Source organism: Furipterus horrens, unplaced genomic scaffold (assembly GCF_987537825.1).
Source record: "Furipterus horrens unplaced genomic scaffold, mFurHor1.1.pri manual_scaffold_6, whole genome shotgun sequence".
NCBI lineage: Eukaryota > Metazoa > Chordata > Mammalia > Chiroptera > Furipteridae > Furipterus > Furipterus horrens.
The window spans coordinates 131,175,419-131,194,245 of NW_028327176.1; the positions used below are offsets into that span (position 1 = coordinate 131,175,419).

Below are 18,827 nucleotides of genomic sequence, written 5' to 3' on the forward strand. Positions count from 1 at the left end.
CACTAGCTGTCCTAATTTCTGCTTTTTCAGCTGTCAGTGATACTTTTATATCTTTGTGCTTTAGCCTTTGAATGCACTCCTTAGCTTCTTCCATGAGCAAAACATGTTAAGAACCTGTTTTGTTAATAGGTAGTATCAGCACACAGATGTCATACTAATGTTTTAGCTGATATTGTTTTTCATAAAGGGTTAAGTTCTGTCCACTCGCCTTACATAATGGCACTTCAAAAACATCCCACCACTGATGCATTACAAAACGTTCATTCTGGACAATGTACTATCTAGAACACTTTCCATTAATACTAGAAATCTCTTGAAAAGGATGCTGCACACAACATGAATTCTTTTTATTTTAAATTCCTTTCCTAGAAAAATGTACTAATACAGGCATAGTTCAAGAGGTTGAGTCTCTTGGAATATGACAGTGAAAAGACTGGGTATCTCATCAATATCATTATTTCTGAATTTCTGTAGACCATTCAGTTTTAAGAAAGCCTCTTGCCTTATTTTGTGCTTACTAACAAAGTATTTGTTTTATTTTGAGCTTTAGGGTTAACCACTTAAATTTTTGTAGTACCTCTTCCATTGTTTTGTTCAAGAGCCAAGTATTTATTCTTTCCAGGTTGTAAATAAAATATGGTCCAGAATGCTACTTCGATTTGCAGCACTAGAAAAAAAATGCTGTTGAATTTATAATTCTCGACAGCCTTATTTTTACTTTAACATCAGTTCTCTTCCTCCGTTGTGATTTTTAATGGAGTCCTATTGCTGTTTTGTTTTTTTTCTTGACCTACTTTCTTTTTAAGTACTTTCATATATAGTGTGTTTTCAGTGATGGTGATTTCTGTAGTGTGTGGAAGGAATCTTAAATCACAGTGAAACAGATCAGTTGGCTATCACTAGAAATTCGTGGTTTAAAAATCATCTTGTTACAGTGTGCACAATTTCATAGTGTAATTTTTCAAGCTATGCTTTTCATGAGTTTGCTCCGTTCTCTCGATGAGAATTTGAACTTCATTCTGTTCTGATGCAACTGTTATTTTTCTTTGTTGCCTCCACTTCCTAGAAATTGTTTCCAGGGTAGAGACGTTCTTGGGGTTGAAGAGGTGAATGGAGCGAGAGCTGGTACCTCAGACACTAGATCCCTCCTCCACAACCTGGTGAGAAGTCAAATTTGACAATTCATACTCTCGCTTTGGTTCTCACGCTTGTGGTCCATGAGTAAGTATTTTATCTTCTCTCTTCCCCTGTCTCTGGCTTGCCTATAGGCCAACTGCAAATGCAGCCATTGCCCCAGGCCACCTACACCGGTCCTCCTGAGGAACTGGGGCATGTGTCCGTGGAAGGATCCCAGAGTGGGAAAAGCCATGGCGAGACAGGGACGCTCTAGAGGGCAGCCCCTCCCCAGGATTTTCCCTCGGTCGAGGCGCCCACGTGACCAAGAATATGCCTGAACCAGCCCGCCCCTTTCGGCCACTGCTGCCCACTTCCCGCCCGGGGAAAGTAAACCGCGGTTTCCCGCACCGCCCCAACCCCGCCCTCCTCCTTTCCCCTTTCCTTCGCCTCCCCCCAGCTCCCTCGCGCCATTCTACCCTCCGCGCCCCCACATCCTCCCTCACGGGCCCTTTGTACGTGCTCGGTGGCGTGCGAGCGCGCTCCGCACGTGACCCTTCCGAACGTGGCATTGTGTTATCACGTGACCCAGGTGCGTACGCGACGGAGCGGGGTGTGAAGATGGCGGACGAAGAGGCCGAGCAGGAGAGGTTGACTCGCGGCGGAGGCGGCTGCGTCGCAGAGCTGCAGCGCCTGGGAGAGCGCCTCCAAGAGCTGGAGCGACAGTTGCGGGAGAGCCAGGTGCCGGCCGTGGAAGCGGCCACAGAATACTGTCAGCAGCTTTGCCAGGTGAGAGTGCTTGGGGGTCCCCTCCCCCTTCCCCCCCAGCTAGGAGAAGAGGGCGAGCGAGCGCCTGGTGGACAAGCGGTGGTCGTTTCTGCCTTGGAGTAGTTGTAGCCGCCGCCTGGGTGGGAGCGGGGAGTACGGGGAAGCGCCTTTGTGTGGGTGCCGCTGTGGCTGCTGTTGTCCGCAGTCTCGGCGGGGGGAAGGGAGTTGTGGTCTGGGCGGAAAATCCCCCTCCCCTTTCCTTCCCCGAACTCGGGCTGTGCAGTCCCCGAGGCCGAGGAGATGTAGACGGCAAGGACTGGAGAGGGTAGGGGTTGAATGAAGGCCAGGTCCCCATCTTCCTCCTCTTATTGTGCATTGGGGATTACCGCGCCCCCCGCCTCTGCGCTTCTGTCTCCCACTCCGACGGGCCTCCGCCCCCCTCTGGTTTTATTCCTTTGCCTTCCCTCCAGCTTTCATCCGTCCCGCCCTCGGCCCGGTCTTCGCTGTCTACGGGCCTTTGTTGTTCGAGTTTCGCGTTGGGACTGAAGGGGCCTTTGTTGATGTTCGGAGGAGCAGCCTCTGCCGACCCCTCATGCTGGGCTCGAGGTTAGGGTGGGGGGCGTGGAGTTGTCTCTTTCTGTCTTGGCTGTCTTGATGCACCACTTCTTGCATGGTAAAGGCTGCTCTCTCCGGTAGAGAGGAGCTGTCTATGTGTGTCCAGGGCTCGAACGTCCCTGTGGGTCGGCTTTCCCGGAGTCCGGTTCTCTTTTGCTTTCACCCTTCAAGTAGTACGGTTGCCTCTGTCCTACCTCTCCCTCATCCCCCCACCCCCCTGCTACTTTGGAGCCTTCCCTATTTGGTCCCCGGGTGAAACGGAGAGGACTTGAGGTTCTTGTGGACCTGTACTCAGGTCCGCTTCAGACCTTTCCTTTTCTTGCACAAGGACACTGCTTTACAGTAATTGCTTTCTAACCAGGATTTAGAATGTTAGTAACATTTTGATAGAAATCGGAGTTTTTGAGGTCTACATTTGGACTTGATTACAAAACTTCCAGTTATGTCTGAAATTTCAAGGAGCTGCTTCTGGCTGTAGTGAAGATTTTGGTTCGATTGTCTTGAGGAAAAAGACATGATTTATACAGGTCACATTTAGAGTTAGCTTGTGAATACATCATAAAGAAGTTGTTTTGGAAAGATACTGAATTTAAGGTAGAACAATGGTGGACCATTTTAGCATTCAGAGTAGATTACATTTCACTTAATTCCTAGCCTCCCAGGTCTGAAATCTTTCCTTTATAAGATCAGGGATACTTTATATCATACAAAAAATGCTCCATTGCTGCATGTACATTATTGTCACTAGTTATTTGGTGGTGGTTCATTATCTTAAAATAAAACAACAAAAAAAGCAACTTTGTGAGGTAAGTGGTGACTTGACTAGGAGGATGTACATATACAGGCAATGCAAAAGCCCCACGAGTAGCATAGTCTGGTGAATACCTATGGCAAAATTAGAGCTCCTCTCATTCTTTTGAATCCTAGTTTCTGAGAATTGTTGGACTTCTCCAGTTTCACTACCCTGGCAGTACCCACTCATTCTTAATTGGTCTTTTAGATATAAAGGCTTATTTTAGAAATAAAAATATACTTCAGTAAGATGCCCATAAAAGGAAGTTTTTCATTTATAAGTTAGGTCATCTTTTTTAATCAGTGAAAAGTATTAAAGTCTTGCTTTGCTGAAGGACTTTTTTTTCCCTTCAGATAACAGTGTCCATGATGGGTTTAAGGCTAATTATTCTAAATACTCTTGGCCAGCAATATTTATAAGCAGGATTAATAATTCTGGGTAAATGGAACCTTAATGCAAGTTGAACTTATTTTGAGGGTGTACAACATTATAGTTATCACTTTAAAAATAATTAAAATGAATGAAACATTCTTCTTTATCAGCATGAAATAATTTATTACATTAGTTTTAGGTGATTATTCTTACAACACATAACTTGTTTTTATGGACCAGTGCTACGTGAAACAGTAATAAAACAAATGCTGGGTTTGAAAAATAATGAAAGATTTCTTGCACTAAAGTCCCACAATAATTTAAATGCATTTGAAAGTGATCTCCATTATTTAAAAAGGTACAGAGTGTACCTGATGTTCCATTCCCCTTTAGAACAGTTTGTATAATTTTTTAAAAGTAACCTATTTGTGTTCCTGATCTTGTCATGTGGGAGTAACTTGAAACATAATTGTCTTTTAAAATGTATCCTAGCCATTATTGCTTAACCTTTTGATATGAGTTGAGCAAAGCAGTGGTTAACAATTATAGAATTCATTGGAGCAATCTAAAAGCAGTGCTAGAAATACTAGGACCTAGAAATTGTCTTGGTTTCTTACTTCAGATTACCATTTAATGTTTTCTGTTAATGCTTTTACTGTAAAATGGGGATATTCATAATGCTTTAAGAAGGCAAAGATAAAAGGATAAACGTTTGTCAGTGTGCTTCAGAATTAATATTCTGTAAGTTTTGATGCTTCGTGTTTGTGTAATCCTCGTTGCTGTTGCATTTATTTTAAAGTGAATTTGTTTTGAATTTTTGCCTCAGCAAAAGGTGAGTTTCTGGAGAATATAGTGAAACCTACAAATACAGAAGTCGCTTACACTTTCTAGTTTATTGATTTTCTTTCTTTTTGAATGAGTCAGGATAATAACAGATTTCTCGAATTCTGGAAAATAAAATAGCAAATGAAAGACACTAAGTTTTTCTTACTGTTATCAGTATTGTTTACTCTTTATATTGGGCTGCTTCCTGGAAGCATGCCCCACTTATTTACATCAACATTTGATTAAAGCTTAATTGGGAAGAGAGGAAGGTTATAGAAGATGGACATATTGGGAATGGCTGTCAAAAAATCTTAAATTTCTTTATAGCTTTACGAGCTAGCTTTAATTTGGGTAATGTAGTTGACTCATTCGTTTTCTTAAAATAATTTCTTGCATTTGTCTTGGGATCATTACTTTATATAAAAATTGATTATAGTTGGAACTTCTTGGACTATTTATTGTATTAGACTGGGCCAGTATTCATTCACTCATTCAACATTCCTTTTTTTTTCCATTCAGCATTCTTATTGAGTATCTACTCTATGGGCCAGGCAACCATGATCATGGTGTCCCTGGCTTCAGGGAGCTTATATATTCTCTGGAAGAAGGTAGACAAATAATGATAACTACCTGACTTATATCTTTTATTTCTGAGATGGGTGCAGTACAGTGGAATATTATTTTTTGGAGGAATTGAAACCGAAGCATTCCAACAGAATAATTGTTCTAAAATGATTTTAAAATAAATATTCACTTAAAAACAACTATTGTAATAGTTGAAGAAGGGTGTTTTGGGGGGCATGATATTTGTTGATACTATTATATAGTGAGGTAGATTAATATGATTAATATGAGTTATGACTTTTACTGGTCATTTATCTTCTGGTGGCTGGTTGAATTGCAGTTGTGGAAATATGTGTGTGTGTCACACACAAACACATACACACTTTTTATACCTTAGTTCATATAAGCAGTTCAACTAACTGGGCATAGTACTTTTCCTGCATTTCTCTCTTTGAGGGCATTTGGAAGTATGTGGGGTCTGTTATTTGGTCATTGCAGTGATTGGGGATGTTATACTGTCATTTAGTGCCTGTGGGCCATGGATTCTAAGTTTTCTGAAGTGAACAAGACAGTTTCACTGCACTGAAATTTATCTCTCTTTCTAAATACCCATGATGCCCTTTTGGGAAATATTGAACAGTATGAAAAAATATATATTAAGATTTTGAAAAAATTATTATGCTCTTTTTATGTGTAGTTATATGAAGAGATGTAGTTAATCTGGAACAGGTCCAGGTAAGTGCTATTCAATTATATTTAAATTCACACTGAGCTTGCAAGGTCAAGAAAATTTGTATTTCCTTAGCAGGAATTACAAGCAATTATTTAAACAATTACTGAAACAACACATTTTTGCTAAGTTAAAGAGGGTAGCAAATTCAACATACTTAATTGTCCTGACTTAAACAGAGATTTGACCTTTTGATATAATTTAACTCTGTACTTTTAATAAAGCATTTAATGCAGGAATTAAGTTTAGATGTTAGCAGGGGATATAAGATACAGGAGAAGCTAGTAGGATACCCAAGGCCTGTCCAGAAAAAGTCCAGCCTTTTGTAATATAATGAGAACAATTTGCACAGCATCGATGTAACCTGGCAGCCAAGGAAAATGGACTGGAATGCACATGCTTGAACAGTGACCACTGTTACTAGTCAGTTGGGGCGGTAGACCCCTTTGAGTGAGCATGTGTACTGTGTGGCTGTCACATTTCAAAGTGACTGAGTAGAGCAACAGATTTGCATCAGATTTTGTATTAAGCTTGACCATTGCTTCATGGAAACTATTCAGATGATTTAGAAGGCCAAAGCTGTGGGCAGCCAGTGATTGGTAGCTTTATCAGGACAATGCGCCCACTTATGCATTATGTCTTGTGCAGAGTTTTTTTGGTAAAACATCAAATTTCCCAGGTGACTCTGCCCCCCTACAGCCCAGTTTTGGTGTCCTATAACTTCTGGCTTTTCCCAAAACTAAAATCACCTTTGGAAGGGAAGAGTTTTCAGACCATTGATGTTAGGAAAATACAACAGGGCAGCTGACGCTGATTCTGACAAAGGATTTTGCAGTGTTTTGAACAGTGGAAGAGAAGCTGGGAGAACTGTGCGAGGTTCCCAGGTGCCCCCTTTGAAGTGGACTGAGACGTCATTGTCCTATGTACAGTGTTTCTTGTATCTTGTATCTTCAATAAATGTCTTTTATGGTACATGGCTGGATACTTTCTGGATAGACCTCGTGAACTAAAGGTAAGATTTAAATACCACTTCAGGATGACAGTTGAAGGGATATCAAAAGGGAGTGTATTAACTCACAAATTTGCTTTATTTTCTATTTTCTATTTTTAAAATTGAAATATAGTACATTGAAATTGTTTTTAAAAATTTAAACACTGAGAAAGGGAATACAGCAAAAACTTAATCTCCTTCCAAACCTAGACCTCCACTCACCTTCTACAAAGATAGTCCCCTAACAATTTTAAGGTATATTTCCAGAATAGTTTGCTGTTTTTTGTTTTTTTTTAAGTTCAATATGAGGACATTCTATATACTGCATCTTGTTTTTTCACCTCTCCCCCCACAAAAAAGTGTCATGGGGGTTATTCCATAGCTGCCCATGAAAAATCTGTGGCCTTCTCTTTCAAATTGTATGGTATGGTCTGTGCTTGTGTCTGATTATTCAGTTAATTATTGGTAACTTTAGAGGAATAAGTTAATTTTATGTATAGTAATTTCAATAAAGAGTTCAGTGTAGAAGGTGAGCACATCAGGCTGGGGTATCAGAGAAGGCTTTACTGAAGAAGAATTTGACCTAGACTTAGTACCTTAATTAACTATTCTTAGTGCTTTATAGGTATAACAAAAATCCAATTAAAACTATTAGGAAAGCCACTGAGCATTTATATTATTTAGTTAAAATGTTTCTTTGTATATTTTTGCTTGATCTATTTGATACATGTTGATTCCTTTGTTAATCTGAATGTTTTGCTTAGCTTTAATTATAGTGGCAAGAATTTTGAAAATGCTTGACCACTTTTCCTAAAAAACTAGACCAAAATTTTTTCTTTTGATTATTAGAAGATATCAAGTTAATTTGTAGGACACTTCAAATCAGAAGAAACGATGACTTGTTAATTAGTGATAATTACTTTAGGTATTAAGGGAGTAATAAGTCATTTAAATTTTGAAAGTTTAGGTAACACTCAGGGGAAATAATTTTTGAAGTGTTCATAATTAGTATGACTGCATGCTGGAGATAGTGAGTTTCATTTTTCTCCCAATTTTAGCAAAGGAAAATTTTACCAAATTTTGCTTGCCTCTCCTTGACACTATTTGGTCCTAAATTAAAACGGGGGAAGAGAAGAATGTATTCTGCAATTTGCTCTTCATAATATTTAATGACTGACGTGCAAAGCCAAGGATTTTTGAAAATATATATTCTTAATACTATACGAAACTACCTCTGTGCTTATTTTCCTTGAGATTCTGTCAAAGTTGAGAAATCACCTTACTTTTCCCTACTCCCACATATAACTCTAGTTCTTAACATTAACGGGTCAAGCCCTGTGGATGTGGCTCAGTTGGTGGGAGCGTCCATCATTCCATGGACTGAAAGGTTACAGATTTGATTCTTGGACAGGTCACATAACCAAGCTGCGGGTTCAATCCCTGGTTTCAGGTGCATGCGAGAAGCCAACCGATCAATGCTTATCTCTCACATCAGTGTTTCTTACATCAGTGTGTTTCTCTTTCTGTCTGTCTGTCTCTTTCTTTCTCCCCTTCCCCTTCTCCTGTAAAAGCAATGAAAATCCTTGGGTGAGGATAAAAAAAGATTAACCAATCAAAATAGGAGTAGCTGAATTTTTTAAATGGAAAGTTTGTTCTTCATTAATGTGTTTGTCATATACCCCATGTAACTTTTAACTTTGTGTTGTTTTCCTGGAGAGCCTTTCATTCATTGTTTCTCTTTGGCATTGAGGGTTGCAAAGTGCATGTTGATTTTATAGTCAGCCGTTTGAAAAACACTGCTTTTAGGGGATTACTGGGTTCAATTTAGTAGTAAGCATAGCGGCAGGCAGTTTTAAGTTATAAGGTGGCCTTCTAAAATAGTTGATTCAGAGCATTCTTACATTTTATTTAGGAAGAGCATCAAAATTAAAATATAATTTTAAATTTATTACAGTAAATGCTAGAAACCCAGCATTATGTCCAATGAACCCAATTTGAGAAATACTGGTGCATAGGATGAAACAAATTTAAGCTTGAGCCCACTGCAGATATTATGCCTTAATAACACCTTTAAGGTAGATATTAATACCTCCAGTTGATGAATGAGGACAGGCACAGAGCCAAGCCTGAAGTCCCACAGAGAGTAACAGTTGGAATTAAAATGATAGTTCAAAATTTATACTTTTAGTTTTTATGTAATACTAGCTTCTATCATCCCTGTGCTCTCAAATCCTAAGTTTAAAATTTTGTGAAAGGATGTGTTCTAGAAAAATAGTTAAAAGATGTGAGAAGCCCTGACAGGTGTGGCTCAGAGTGGATTGGGTGTCATCCCACAAACCAAAAAGTCCCCAGTTACATTCCTGGGTTGTGGACCAGGTCTCTGGTTGGGGGTGTGCGAGAGGCAAATGATTGATGTTTCTCTCCCTCCCTCCCCTCTCTAAAAATAAAAAAAATTAAAATTAAAATTTGAAAAGTGCACAAAATCTAAAGATAAATACACAAAGTTTTGGAAGAAGAGAGGGTTTCAGTTGTAAAACCAATAATCTGACACAGTCATGCATAACAGGTAATCTGCCCTCCACTCTCCCAAAACAGAAAGATCTTTTATAATGAAATCTAATCCTGCTTTCTTTAAAATGTAGGCTTCAAACAAGTTAGTAAATTAGTTAATCTAATATTATTTTTCAAAGTAATGAGGGTAGATGACTTGAAAATTACAGAATTATTAATACTTTAAAATTATACTAGGCCATTATCATATATAAAACATCAAGTATGTTTCTAAAGTAGTCTCTAAGTGCAAATGAAAATGTCACTTTATATTACAACAGTCATTTTAAGTAACTGTGTCTTTGATCAATTCTTATAACAACAACAAAGCCCTATATCATCTCCAGTTCACGGATAAAGAAACAAAAGTTATAAGTGCATGCCATGGGTCAAAATAGACAACGTTGTTAAAATTAAAACAAGTGTCCTTAGAATCCGAGGCCTTTAATTCATAGTATCTAAAGAGCTGTCAAACAAAGTATATATGAAAGAATTTAGAGTGGAGATTTTTTCATCCAGTAAAATGAGATCTATATAAGAGATTCTTGAGGTTGTGGGGGAAGGGGATCAAACACCACAAAGTGCTGAGTACTTTGCATATTATGATGCTGGAAGTACACAGTAAATGTTAGCTATTAGTGCATTTAAGAGGATTAGATCTGAAATTTTCCCTTGTAAAAGAACATTAATATACTCTAGTTTCTTGTCATCTAGGTAGTAGTTTATAAACTTTAAAAATTAGAGGAATTTTCTTTCTCCCCAAAGTCTTATTTGATAGTTTGATGTATACAACAGAAAAGTTGACCTCTGCAGAACAGTTTGACAAGTCTTAATCTAGATTATAACAGCCTCATTGCTAGAGAATGTAAAGGGAGTTCAAGCATACTTTTCTGACATTTTCTTCTTAAATGGGTTTTTCTTATTTTTCCTCATTCTACTGCTTCCTTCTCTGTACTCTTCCAAAGATAATGAATGTTTTTGGTTTAGAGATATAATGAAGCCATCACTGAAGACTTTGATATGTTTTATTTAATTTTGAAAGTCTTTTAATTGTGCTGCTTATTCTTATCTTACTACTAAAGCCCATTAAATAAACTTAATTTTATGATACCTACAATTTAAAATAAGCTTATTTCTCTGGAAGTATAGCTCTTGACCTGCGTATAGTATGAATGGAGAAATTGTATCTTGTGAGGAACAATAAATACTAAGTACAAATCAAGCTTAAGGCACAAACAGTTCCATAGAAGTATCCAGTGCTAACGTTTAATTCTTTCTAAAAATTTATTAAGAAGACTGAGGCATATACATTCCCCCAAATCATCTTCATTTTACATTTTCTCTGGATCTTTCATTTTTCTTCCTTAGGTTTCCAAAGAAGTGGTGGTTCTCTGAAAAGTGGATCTTATTATCTGTGCACTTGATCCTTCACTCCCTCAGAGAATCTATCTACTTTCCTTTGTCTTCCTCATTTTTCTTTCCATCATTCCTGTCTTTTAACCTGTAGATGTCTTCCCCCACCCCCTTGCTTTGTTATGTGTTGTATCTTCAGATTTCTCCCTTTTCTCTAATCCCCTCTCTCCATATATGAGACTTCTCTTATTCTAAAAGAGATTTTCTTTAACTCTTGTTTTCTAATCATTATTTCCAGACTTTTTGGAAAGGTACCTTATGTCTTGCCTTCATTTCTTACCTTTCATTCCAGTTTCGACTCTTATCTCTCACCATAGTTAAGAAAATGTTCTTTTAAAGGTCACTTTTTTTGGCATATCTATAATACTTTATTAACTGTAGCCCTGAGAAACAATTCAGCACCTCTGACTACATTGTGTGCCTACACACTGTTTTTAAGAAAATTTAATTGTCAGCATGTAAAAAATCATGTTTTCATGTTGAAATGAGGATGTTTGACCTCCCTTGGAAAACCAGGAGATCTGGCAGTATTGGACTCCTGACTATAGTCTGAAGTTGCTACCAGCTCAGACCCTGTTGGCATTTTTAAATGTATGTGACCCCACTTTAAGTTCGTTTTCCTTCAATTTATTTACACTGCTCTCCTGATTCTTTCTGACTGCTCTTAGTTGTCTTCTTTAAAGGGAAAGCTCAGTTCTTTCCTATTTTAAGTTTTTCCTCCGTAAGTCTCCTTTATTAGTCATAAAACATTTCTGGTCACCAAATGTATGAGGGCTTTTTCCTGCAACAAGTCGCTGACACCAGCTGGGTGACCTATAATTTAATTCAGCTGTCACCCAAAGTGTCACATTTTACAGGTTAAGGGTTCAGTCCCATATGACTACCCCTCCCCAACCTCACTTCAGAGGTGTCACAAGCTCAGTTTCTGAGTAGGTGGGCTATAAATCTGAGGTTCCCACAACCTCCTCTTCAGTTTGATTAATTTGCTAAAGTGGCTTACAGAACTCAGCGATAGATTTACTGTGCTTATGTTTACCAGCTCATTAAAGGATGTGATCCAAGAATACAAATAACCCAGGGGTCCCCAGCCCCCGAGCTGCAGACCTGTCAGTGACCTGGCCAGTTAGGGACCAGGCTGTGAGCAAAGCTCCTGTGAGCTCCGCCTCCTGTGTCTCCGCCCCCCCTTCCACAGCAAGAGGTTATTAATGGCAGCCAGCGTGTGAAGCTCACCTGAGCTCATCCTCCTGTCTCTCTTCCCCCACTCCCCCTGTCTGTGGAAAAACTGGTCCCTGGTGCCAAAAAGGTTGGGGACTGCTGATACAAACAACTTGATAAAGAGATACATAGATCAAGGTCTGGGAGAGTCCCAAGGGCAGGAGCTTCTGTCTCTGTGCAGTTGGGGTGCGGTGCGGCTGTGTTCATCCTCCTGGAAGTTCCGTAAACCCCACACTATTGGTATTTTTATGGAGGCACAATTAATTATTAACTCCATTTCTAGCCCTTCTCCCTTCTCTGGAGGGTTGGGGATGGGGCTCAAACTTCCAAGCTTTTAATAATGACTCAGTCTTTTGGTGACTAGCCCCTCCCTCTCTAGGAGCTTTCCAGGCCCACAATAGAACAAAAGTGCTCTTATCGCTTAGGAATTTACAAGAGTTTTAGTTAGGAGTCCTATGTCAAGAATGGAGCAAAAAACAAATACTAGAACAAGAGATGCTCCTATAGTAGTCTTATCATTTAGGAAATTACAAGGGCTTTAAGAGCTCTGTCAGAAACCAAGAGCAGAGACCAATATGTATTTTCTATTATTGTATGTCTTAATTAACTTTTTCACCTGCTGGAAGTGCACAGTAATTATTAGCTAGTATTGTATTAATATATTTAAGAGGACTAAATTTCAAGAGTATGTGTGTGGAATTTCCTCAATGTTCTTTTCTTCCTTTTCATCTTCATTAGTGAATCTCAACAATTTTCCTCACTTCATTATGGCATCTGACACAAGACTCCCTCAAGTGGCTCATAATGCCCTGGTTGATAACCCATGCTTTACATACTAATCTTCAGCAGTCATACACTCTTGATAGCATCCCGTGTCACTCACTCTGGATAGGATTTCCAGGTGTCCTTTGGTTACCTTGGCTCCTATTTGCAACCATTTGTGAAATTCTTCCACACCACGTTCAGTAGGTACTTCCAGTTAAACATGTCTGAAACTGAACTCATCCACTCTTCTTTCTAATCCCCCATCCTCCACCAAAAAGAAAGCCTGTTAGTATTGCTGACAGCCCCCTTCCTTGGAGTTTAGGTTTTGAAATCTTGAGCCATTTTAGCTCCCCCTTCTTTCATTTCCACAGCCCAGTTGCCAAGTTCTGTCGATTTTATTCCTGCACTGTTTACTGTATCCTCCTTTGGTTAGATCTGATATGTTTTCAATGGCCACTTAGTTTCTTTCAACAAGAAAATGCAACAAAACTTTTAAATGACGGTACTTTTCTGCCTTCTCTTCTCCAGTCTATCTAATGTATTGTTGCTAAGATTATCTGTCAGTTATCTTTTCAAAGTATGGATATTTTATTCTGTCCTTAAAGACTTTAAAAGGCAGCTCAGTATTGAAGAGTTCAGATTCTGAGTTGAAATCCCAGTGCTACCATTTCCTAGCTCTGGTCTTAGTTTCTTAACCTATTAAATGATAATAATACCCATTTCATAGGATTGTGGTGATTAAATGAGACATCAGCATGGTGCCCATCACATAATTAAGCAGCACATAAAATGCTATTCTGTGAAAAATAAAATTTAAGCACACTGGTATCTTTCCATCAAGGACTCCCAGTGCTCCAGCATGGCTGATTGACAGCCACAGCTCTTTATTTTCTTTGTAGCCTTTATAGTCCATTCTTATAGTATAGTTTGCATATCCTTCCACACCTTTGCTTTGGCTTTAGCTTTCCTCCTTTAATGTTTGTGTTATCCACCCCATTTCCGAACATTTCTTATCCTCAGTCTTTGATAAGATTATTAGGTATTAGTACATTTTTCATGAGGCTTTCCTGTAGTCTTAAATGGATTTAATGGCATATTCCTCGTCCTTTTTTATTGGCCTATGTGTGTTTTTTTGGCTTTTATCATAGTTTGTATTATAGTTGTGTTTGTCTCCTTATTCACTCTCCCCAACTTGGAGCTCCTTAAAAGAAGGAGCCATGCCTATTTTACTGAATCATAAGTAATTAAATTTTGTTGAATGATTGTCTCCCCTTTTTTCCTTGAATAGGTATTTTTTACTTTAAAAAATTTTTAAAAATATTTTATTTATTTTTAGGGAGTGGGGAAGGGAGGGAGAACAACATCAATGTGTGGTTGCCTCTCACAGTGCCCAACTGGGGATCTGACCCACAACTCAGACATGTGCCCTGTTGGAGAATCGACCCACAACGCTTTTGTTCACAGACCAGCACTCAATCCATTGAGTCACACCAGCCAGAGCACTAGGTGGTTTTTAATTGTTGGAGAGAGGAGTGAATTTTGTGCTCATTAAGAGGTCATTAACTTACTGAAATTAGGTTTCTTTTGACCACTCTTGTTTCATCTCAATTCTGACACTGGGTACCTTTGTTCAGGGCAGGCAAAGATTCAGGTTGATAAAATATGTATAGTTCTTATAAAGCAAACAGGAGCGCATGAGAGATTGGGAGAGAGGGGAGAGAGAAATTCATCTAATGTTCAACAACCTTCTTCAGTAGGTAGTTACTATCCCTATTTATATGTAGACTGCTGAGGCACATAGAAATAAAATAACTACCCAAGTCAAGTTTTTTTAAAAAACAAGCAGAAACCCAAAGCACCCCCCCAAAAAAAAAAAAACATTGCTTTTTCTTTTTGAAAGGAATTTGTAGGTTGCTGGTTGTTGAAATTTGTTTTATAGGGTACAGAGGGTATTTATAATAGTAAATTTTAATCATTTGAAACTAAACTTCAGAGAGAACAATGAATATGAGCATTATAGTGGAGTTTGACTAATAGCCTTACTAAAAATGTGTTAATTGGGGTACTTTGTTTCGTAGAAGTCGGAATTAGTTTTGAATTTTTTGAGTAATATTTAGGTCTTCTAAGAGTGATCAATACATTTTTATAAATTACAACCAGAGCAACTTGTTGAAAAAATCAGTTTCTAGTCTCCAAATATAACTAAGTACAATTCTTTATTTTATTGGATTAATTTAAAAATCTGCATTTGTAAAATGTTTGGCCTCTTTAGGTACAAAGAAGTACTTAAAGTCCATGGGGAAAAGTAGGGTCATTGTCTACATTAGTGGTCTTTATACTGCTTTTAGTTGGATATCTTACTAGTGAACATTTGAATTTGAAACCTCAATATGGGAATGTTTAGTTATAAATTGTATATATGTATACAATTTCAACTTTAGTTATTAAGTTTTTAAATTAAATAATAAAGTATTTCAGATAAATTTAATAGAAAAAGACATTTTCCCCCCTCTGTTCTTCATTGTATGCTCTCTCTTTGGAAACCATAGTTTATAATGCTGTGAGTGCCTGATGTTTCTGAGCTATATGAGGGAGACCTAAAAATATAATAATAATAATCTCTGGAGGTTGGGCCCCTTGTATTACAGGCTTCCTGGCTAGGTGAGTATTCCAGGAACCCATCTGTATCAGTGAACCACCTGCGTCCTGCTTCAGTGAATTTTTTGAAGACTCTTTGAACACATTTGCCCATTTCCTGATGGGTGATTTACAAGCTCACATCACACCTGCCCACACCGCAGTGAACATTCAGCAGTTTTTGACGAAAAAGGGTATGGTAACACCCCCCCCCCACACACACACACACATGCCCTACCCTCCCTATTCACCCAATCTTGCCTCTAGCAACTCTTTTGTTTCCCCCGTGAAAAAAGTCCTCAAAGAGAAACATTTTGGGCAAAACAAAAGCGGGTAGAAGCACTAAAAGACATCAAAATTGACATTCAAAAACTGTTGTGAGCAGTGGGGAAACATCTTGATAGGGGTATTACACCAAATGAGTACTTTGAAAGTGACTCAAATCTAAACATGTAAGGATAAATACACAATTTTTTTTATAAATTACGCATTTTGGGGGTACCTCCTCGTATTGTTAACTGCCTTAGTTATTTTTGTCATTTTCAGAGTGTACTGGAGTAGTGACAGAAGTAACACAATCAGATTTTTTAAAAGCTGTCTTTTAGTCAAATTTAATGTGATACATATTTAAAGTTTATTGTTTTTGTCGTGCATTCCTCATTATTAAGATCCCTGAATATGAGTGTGGCAGTTACCAGATTCCTTCCCAGCTCTAAAATCAATTCTTACTTTCTCTATGATATCAGAGCTTGACCTTTTAGGCATTAGGGGCTTCTGTTTTTGTTTCTTGCCCCATACATGGTTGCAGGTGGCGCTGGTATGGGGCCATCCAGTGGTCCTTTACCCCAGGTGAGTGCAGAGTGGTCAGATTCTTTGAGCTCACAGCCCCAGCTCAGTGATCACCTCATCTCTTGACAACTCCTGCATGTCTGTGATACTACAGATGGTTGTTTGCCCCTGGCCTTTCCTCTGCGAGTGCTGCTGGCAGTCAGGTTCTCAGTGTCCTAACTTCCACTGTATGCTCACCCACCAGCCTCTTTGGCCCAGTCCAACCTGGAGAACAGCTTTGAAATCCAGTAGGCTGCAACCACACTTGCATCAACAAGGTCCAAACCTAGCTTTGGGGGAGGATCCTCCTCCAACTTTATTTCCTCCTTGGATACTGTCACTCAGTCTCGGGTATTATTTAGAGTTCTCTTTACATATTTATATATGTTAGTCCCCTATTGCAGTGATTTTCAACCTTTTTCATCTCATGACACACATAAACTAATGACTAAAATCCTGCAGCATACCAAAAAATATATTTTTTGCCAATCTGACAAAAAGAATAGGTATAATTTTGATTTATTCATACTGGATGGCTCTTATTGTGTTGGCTGTAGTCGTTTTTTTAATTTGACAGTCTAAGGGAAAAGAAGTCAGTGCCCCTGACTAAATAGTAAGGTATCGCATGTTTAAAAAAAAATTTTTGTATGTGGCACTCCGGTTCTGGTTCAAAATTGCTGTTCTATATTAATTGTTCTTTATATTTTTAGATTTTACTTACTTATTTTAGAGAAGGGAAGCAAGGGAGAAAGAGAAAAACATTGATATGCGAAAGAGAAGCATCAATCGGTTGCTTCCTGCACTCCCACAACTGGGAACCTGGCCCACAATCCAGGCATGTGCCCTGACCAGGAATTGAACTGGTGACCTCTCGGTTCACAGAACAACGTCCAACCCATTGAGCCACACCAGTCATGGCTGTAATTATTCTTTTATGTGAGATATTTCCTGATTAAATTATTGTGTGGTGCCATTTCTTGGTTTGACCCTGTCTGGTGCCATGGGGCTAAAATGAGATACATTACATACTAATGCATTAAAAAATGCATTAGATTTTTGTACCAATACTTTCCCCTCATGCACATAGTATATTTGGGTCACCTCACCTCTGGTCCATGGAAACTAGCTTTGGTATTTTTTAAAAAAGGTTATAAATTCATTTATTCATTCTAGTGCGATTATAATTATGGAAGAGTGGTCCTTAAAAGTCATTGGTCCCAAAAATGGTTGAGGTGAGGCAATGGAATAATTGTGTGTGTTTTCATAATTAAATGTGTATCATGTTCATTTAATCAGGAAATATCAAGTGAGAACTTTTCTGTCTTACTATGTTACTAGCATATTTGATAGCTCAAAAAATTCCCACTGGTCATTTCTTTTTAAATAAATTGTCAAATTATAGTCACGTGAATTAGCTTTTTAAAATTTCCCCAGGTTAAAAGATAGACACACCCACACTCCCAGAGGATGTGGTGTTAGTGAGGGAAAAAGGCAACAAAGTGCTATTGTGACTAGTATATTAGTAATGCTAAGTTTTTAAATGGCTTATTTGTAGAATCTAAATTTGATTCTGTTTGTAATTTTCATATTTGATTTTTCTTCTGGATATTTAAAATGACGAGCTTTGTTAGCAGCAGGTTAAGCTTAACCCTCCCTAAGGAGGTTCATCTCTTCTCTGGGGAACCTGTAATGACCTCCTCTGAGGTCATTTGTTTCCTTGAAGACAGGAGTGATAATTATCCTAAGGACCATCCTAGCCATCTTTCACCAGTCATATAAATTAATGTCATTAATATATTAAAGCAGCAATTTTCAACTGGTGTGCTACAAGAATTTTTAAAACATGCAATATTTGACTGTTTAGTCAGGGGCACTGACTGCTTTTCTCTTAGTCAAATAAAAAAATGACAGCCAACACAACAATAGCTGTCTGGTGTGACTAAGTCAAAATGATACCTGCTTTTTTGGTCAGGTTGGCCAAAAATATAATATATTTAAGGTATGCCGCAGGACTTTAGTACTTTATATTTGCCATGAGATGAAAAAGGTTGAAAATTGCTGTGTTAAAAGTATTCAGTCTTCAGTTTTGAAAGTCTCCTTGATATCTTTGATATGACTTCTTCAACAATAATTGTGTTTATTTCTATTTTAATTTGTAACAGTTTTGGTTTTAGTTAGATAGGAGATAAGTTTTTTCTTATACAATTCAGCCTATGTAATATACAATAATGTCTTAGTTAGCAAGTACAGATTTTTTGAGTTTGGACAGCAGCTATAAAAATATTTGGGCCTGATAGTTGCAGAGGGAGAGACAGAGAGAGGGGGAGAGAGAGAGAGAGACACACACACACACACACACACACACACGTATACAAAGAAAAAGTAAAAATTCTCTATAATTCCAAAAATAAAATAAAATAAAATCACTAGCTTTCTTAATTTTAAGATTCCCTTCATATGTTTAATAATATTAACCACATACCTGCAGTCATTTATATTCAGTATACGGTTGTTCTAATACTACCTCATTCCCAGGAATTTTTCTCAGTTCATTTATTAATGGATTTCTGACTTCTTGGGCGTTTGTGCACCCTTGTTCTAGCTTTTTCTGAAAGCTATTTAAAGTGGATGAAGATAATGTTTCCAGG

General features: G+C 38.1%; 1 protein-coding gene across 2 annotated transcripts in view; it reads left to right on the forward strand.

The window, feature by feature from the left end:
• Positions 1–1,273: 1,273 nt before the first annotated feature.
• ZNF292 (zinc finger protein 292) overlaps positions 1,274–18,827 on the forward strand; it is an 84,467-nt gene continuing 66,913 nt past the window's right edge. The window contains exon 1 of one of the 2 annotated variants that reach the window (XM_090279643.1): positions 1,274–1,902. In XM_090279643.1, the coding sequence (XP_090135769.1) occupies positions 1,447–1,902 (456 nt within the window). In that variant the 5' untranslated portion in view covers positions 1,274–1,446. The remainder of the gene's footprint in view (positions 1,903–18,827) is intronic. The other variant, XM_090279645.1, reaches the window with a different exon arrangement.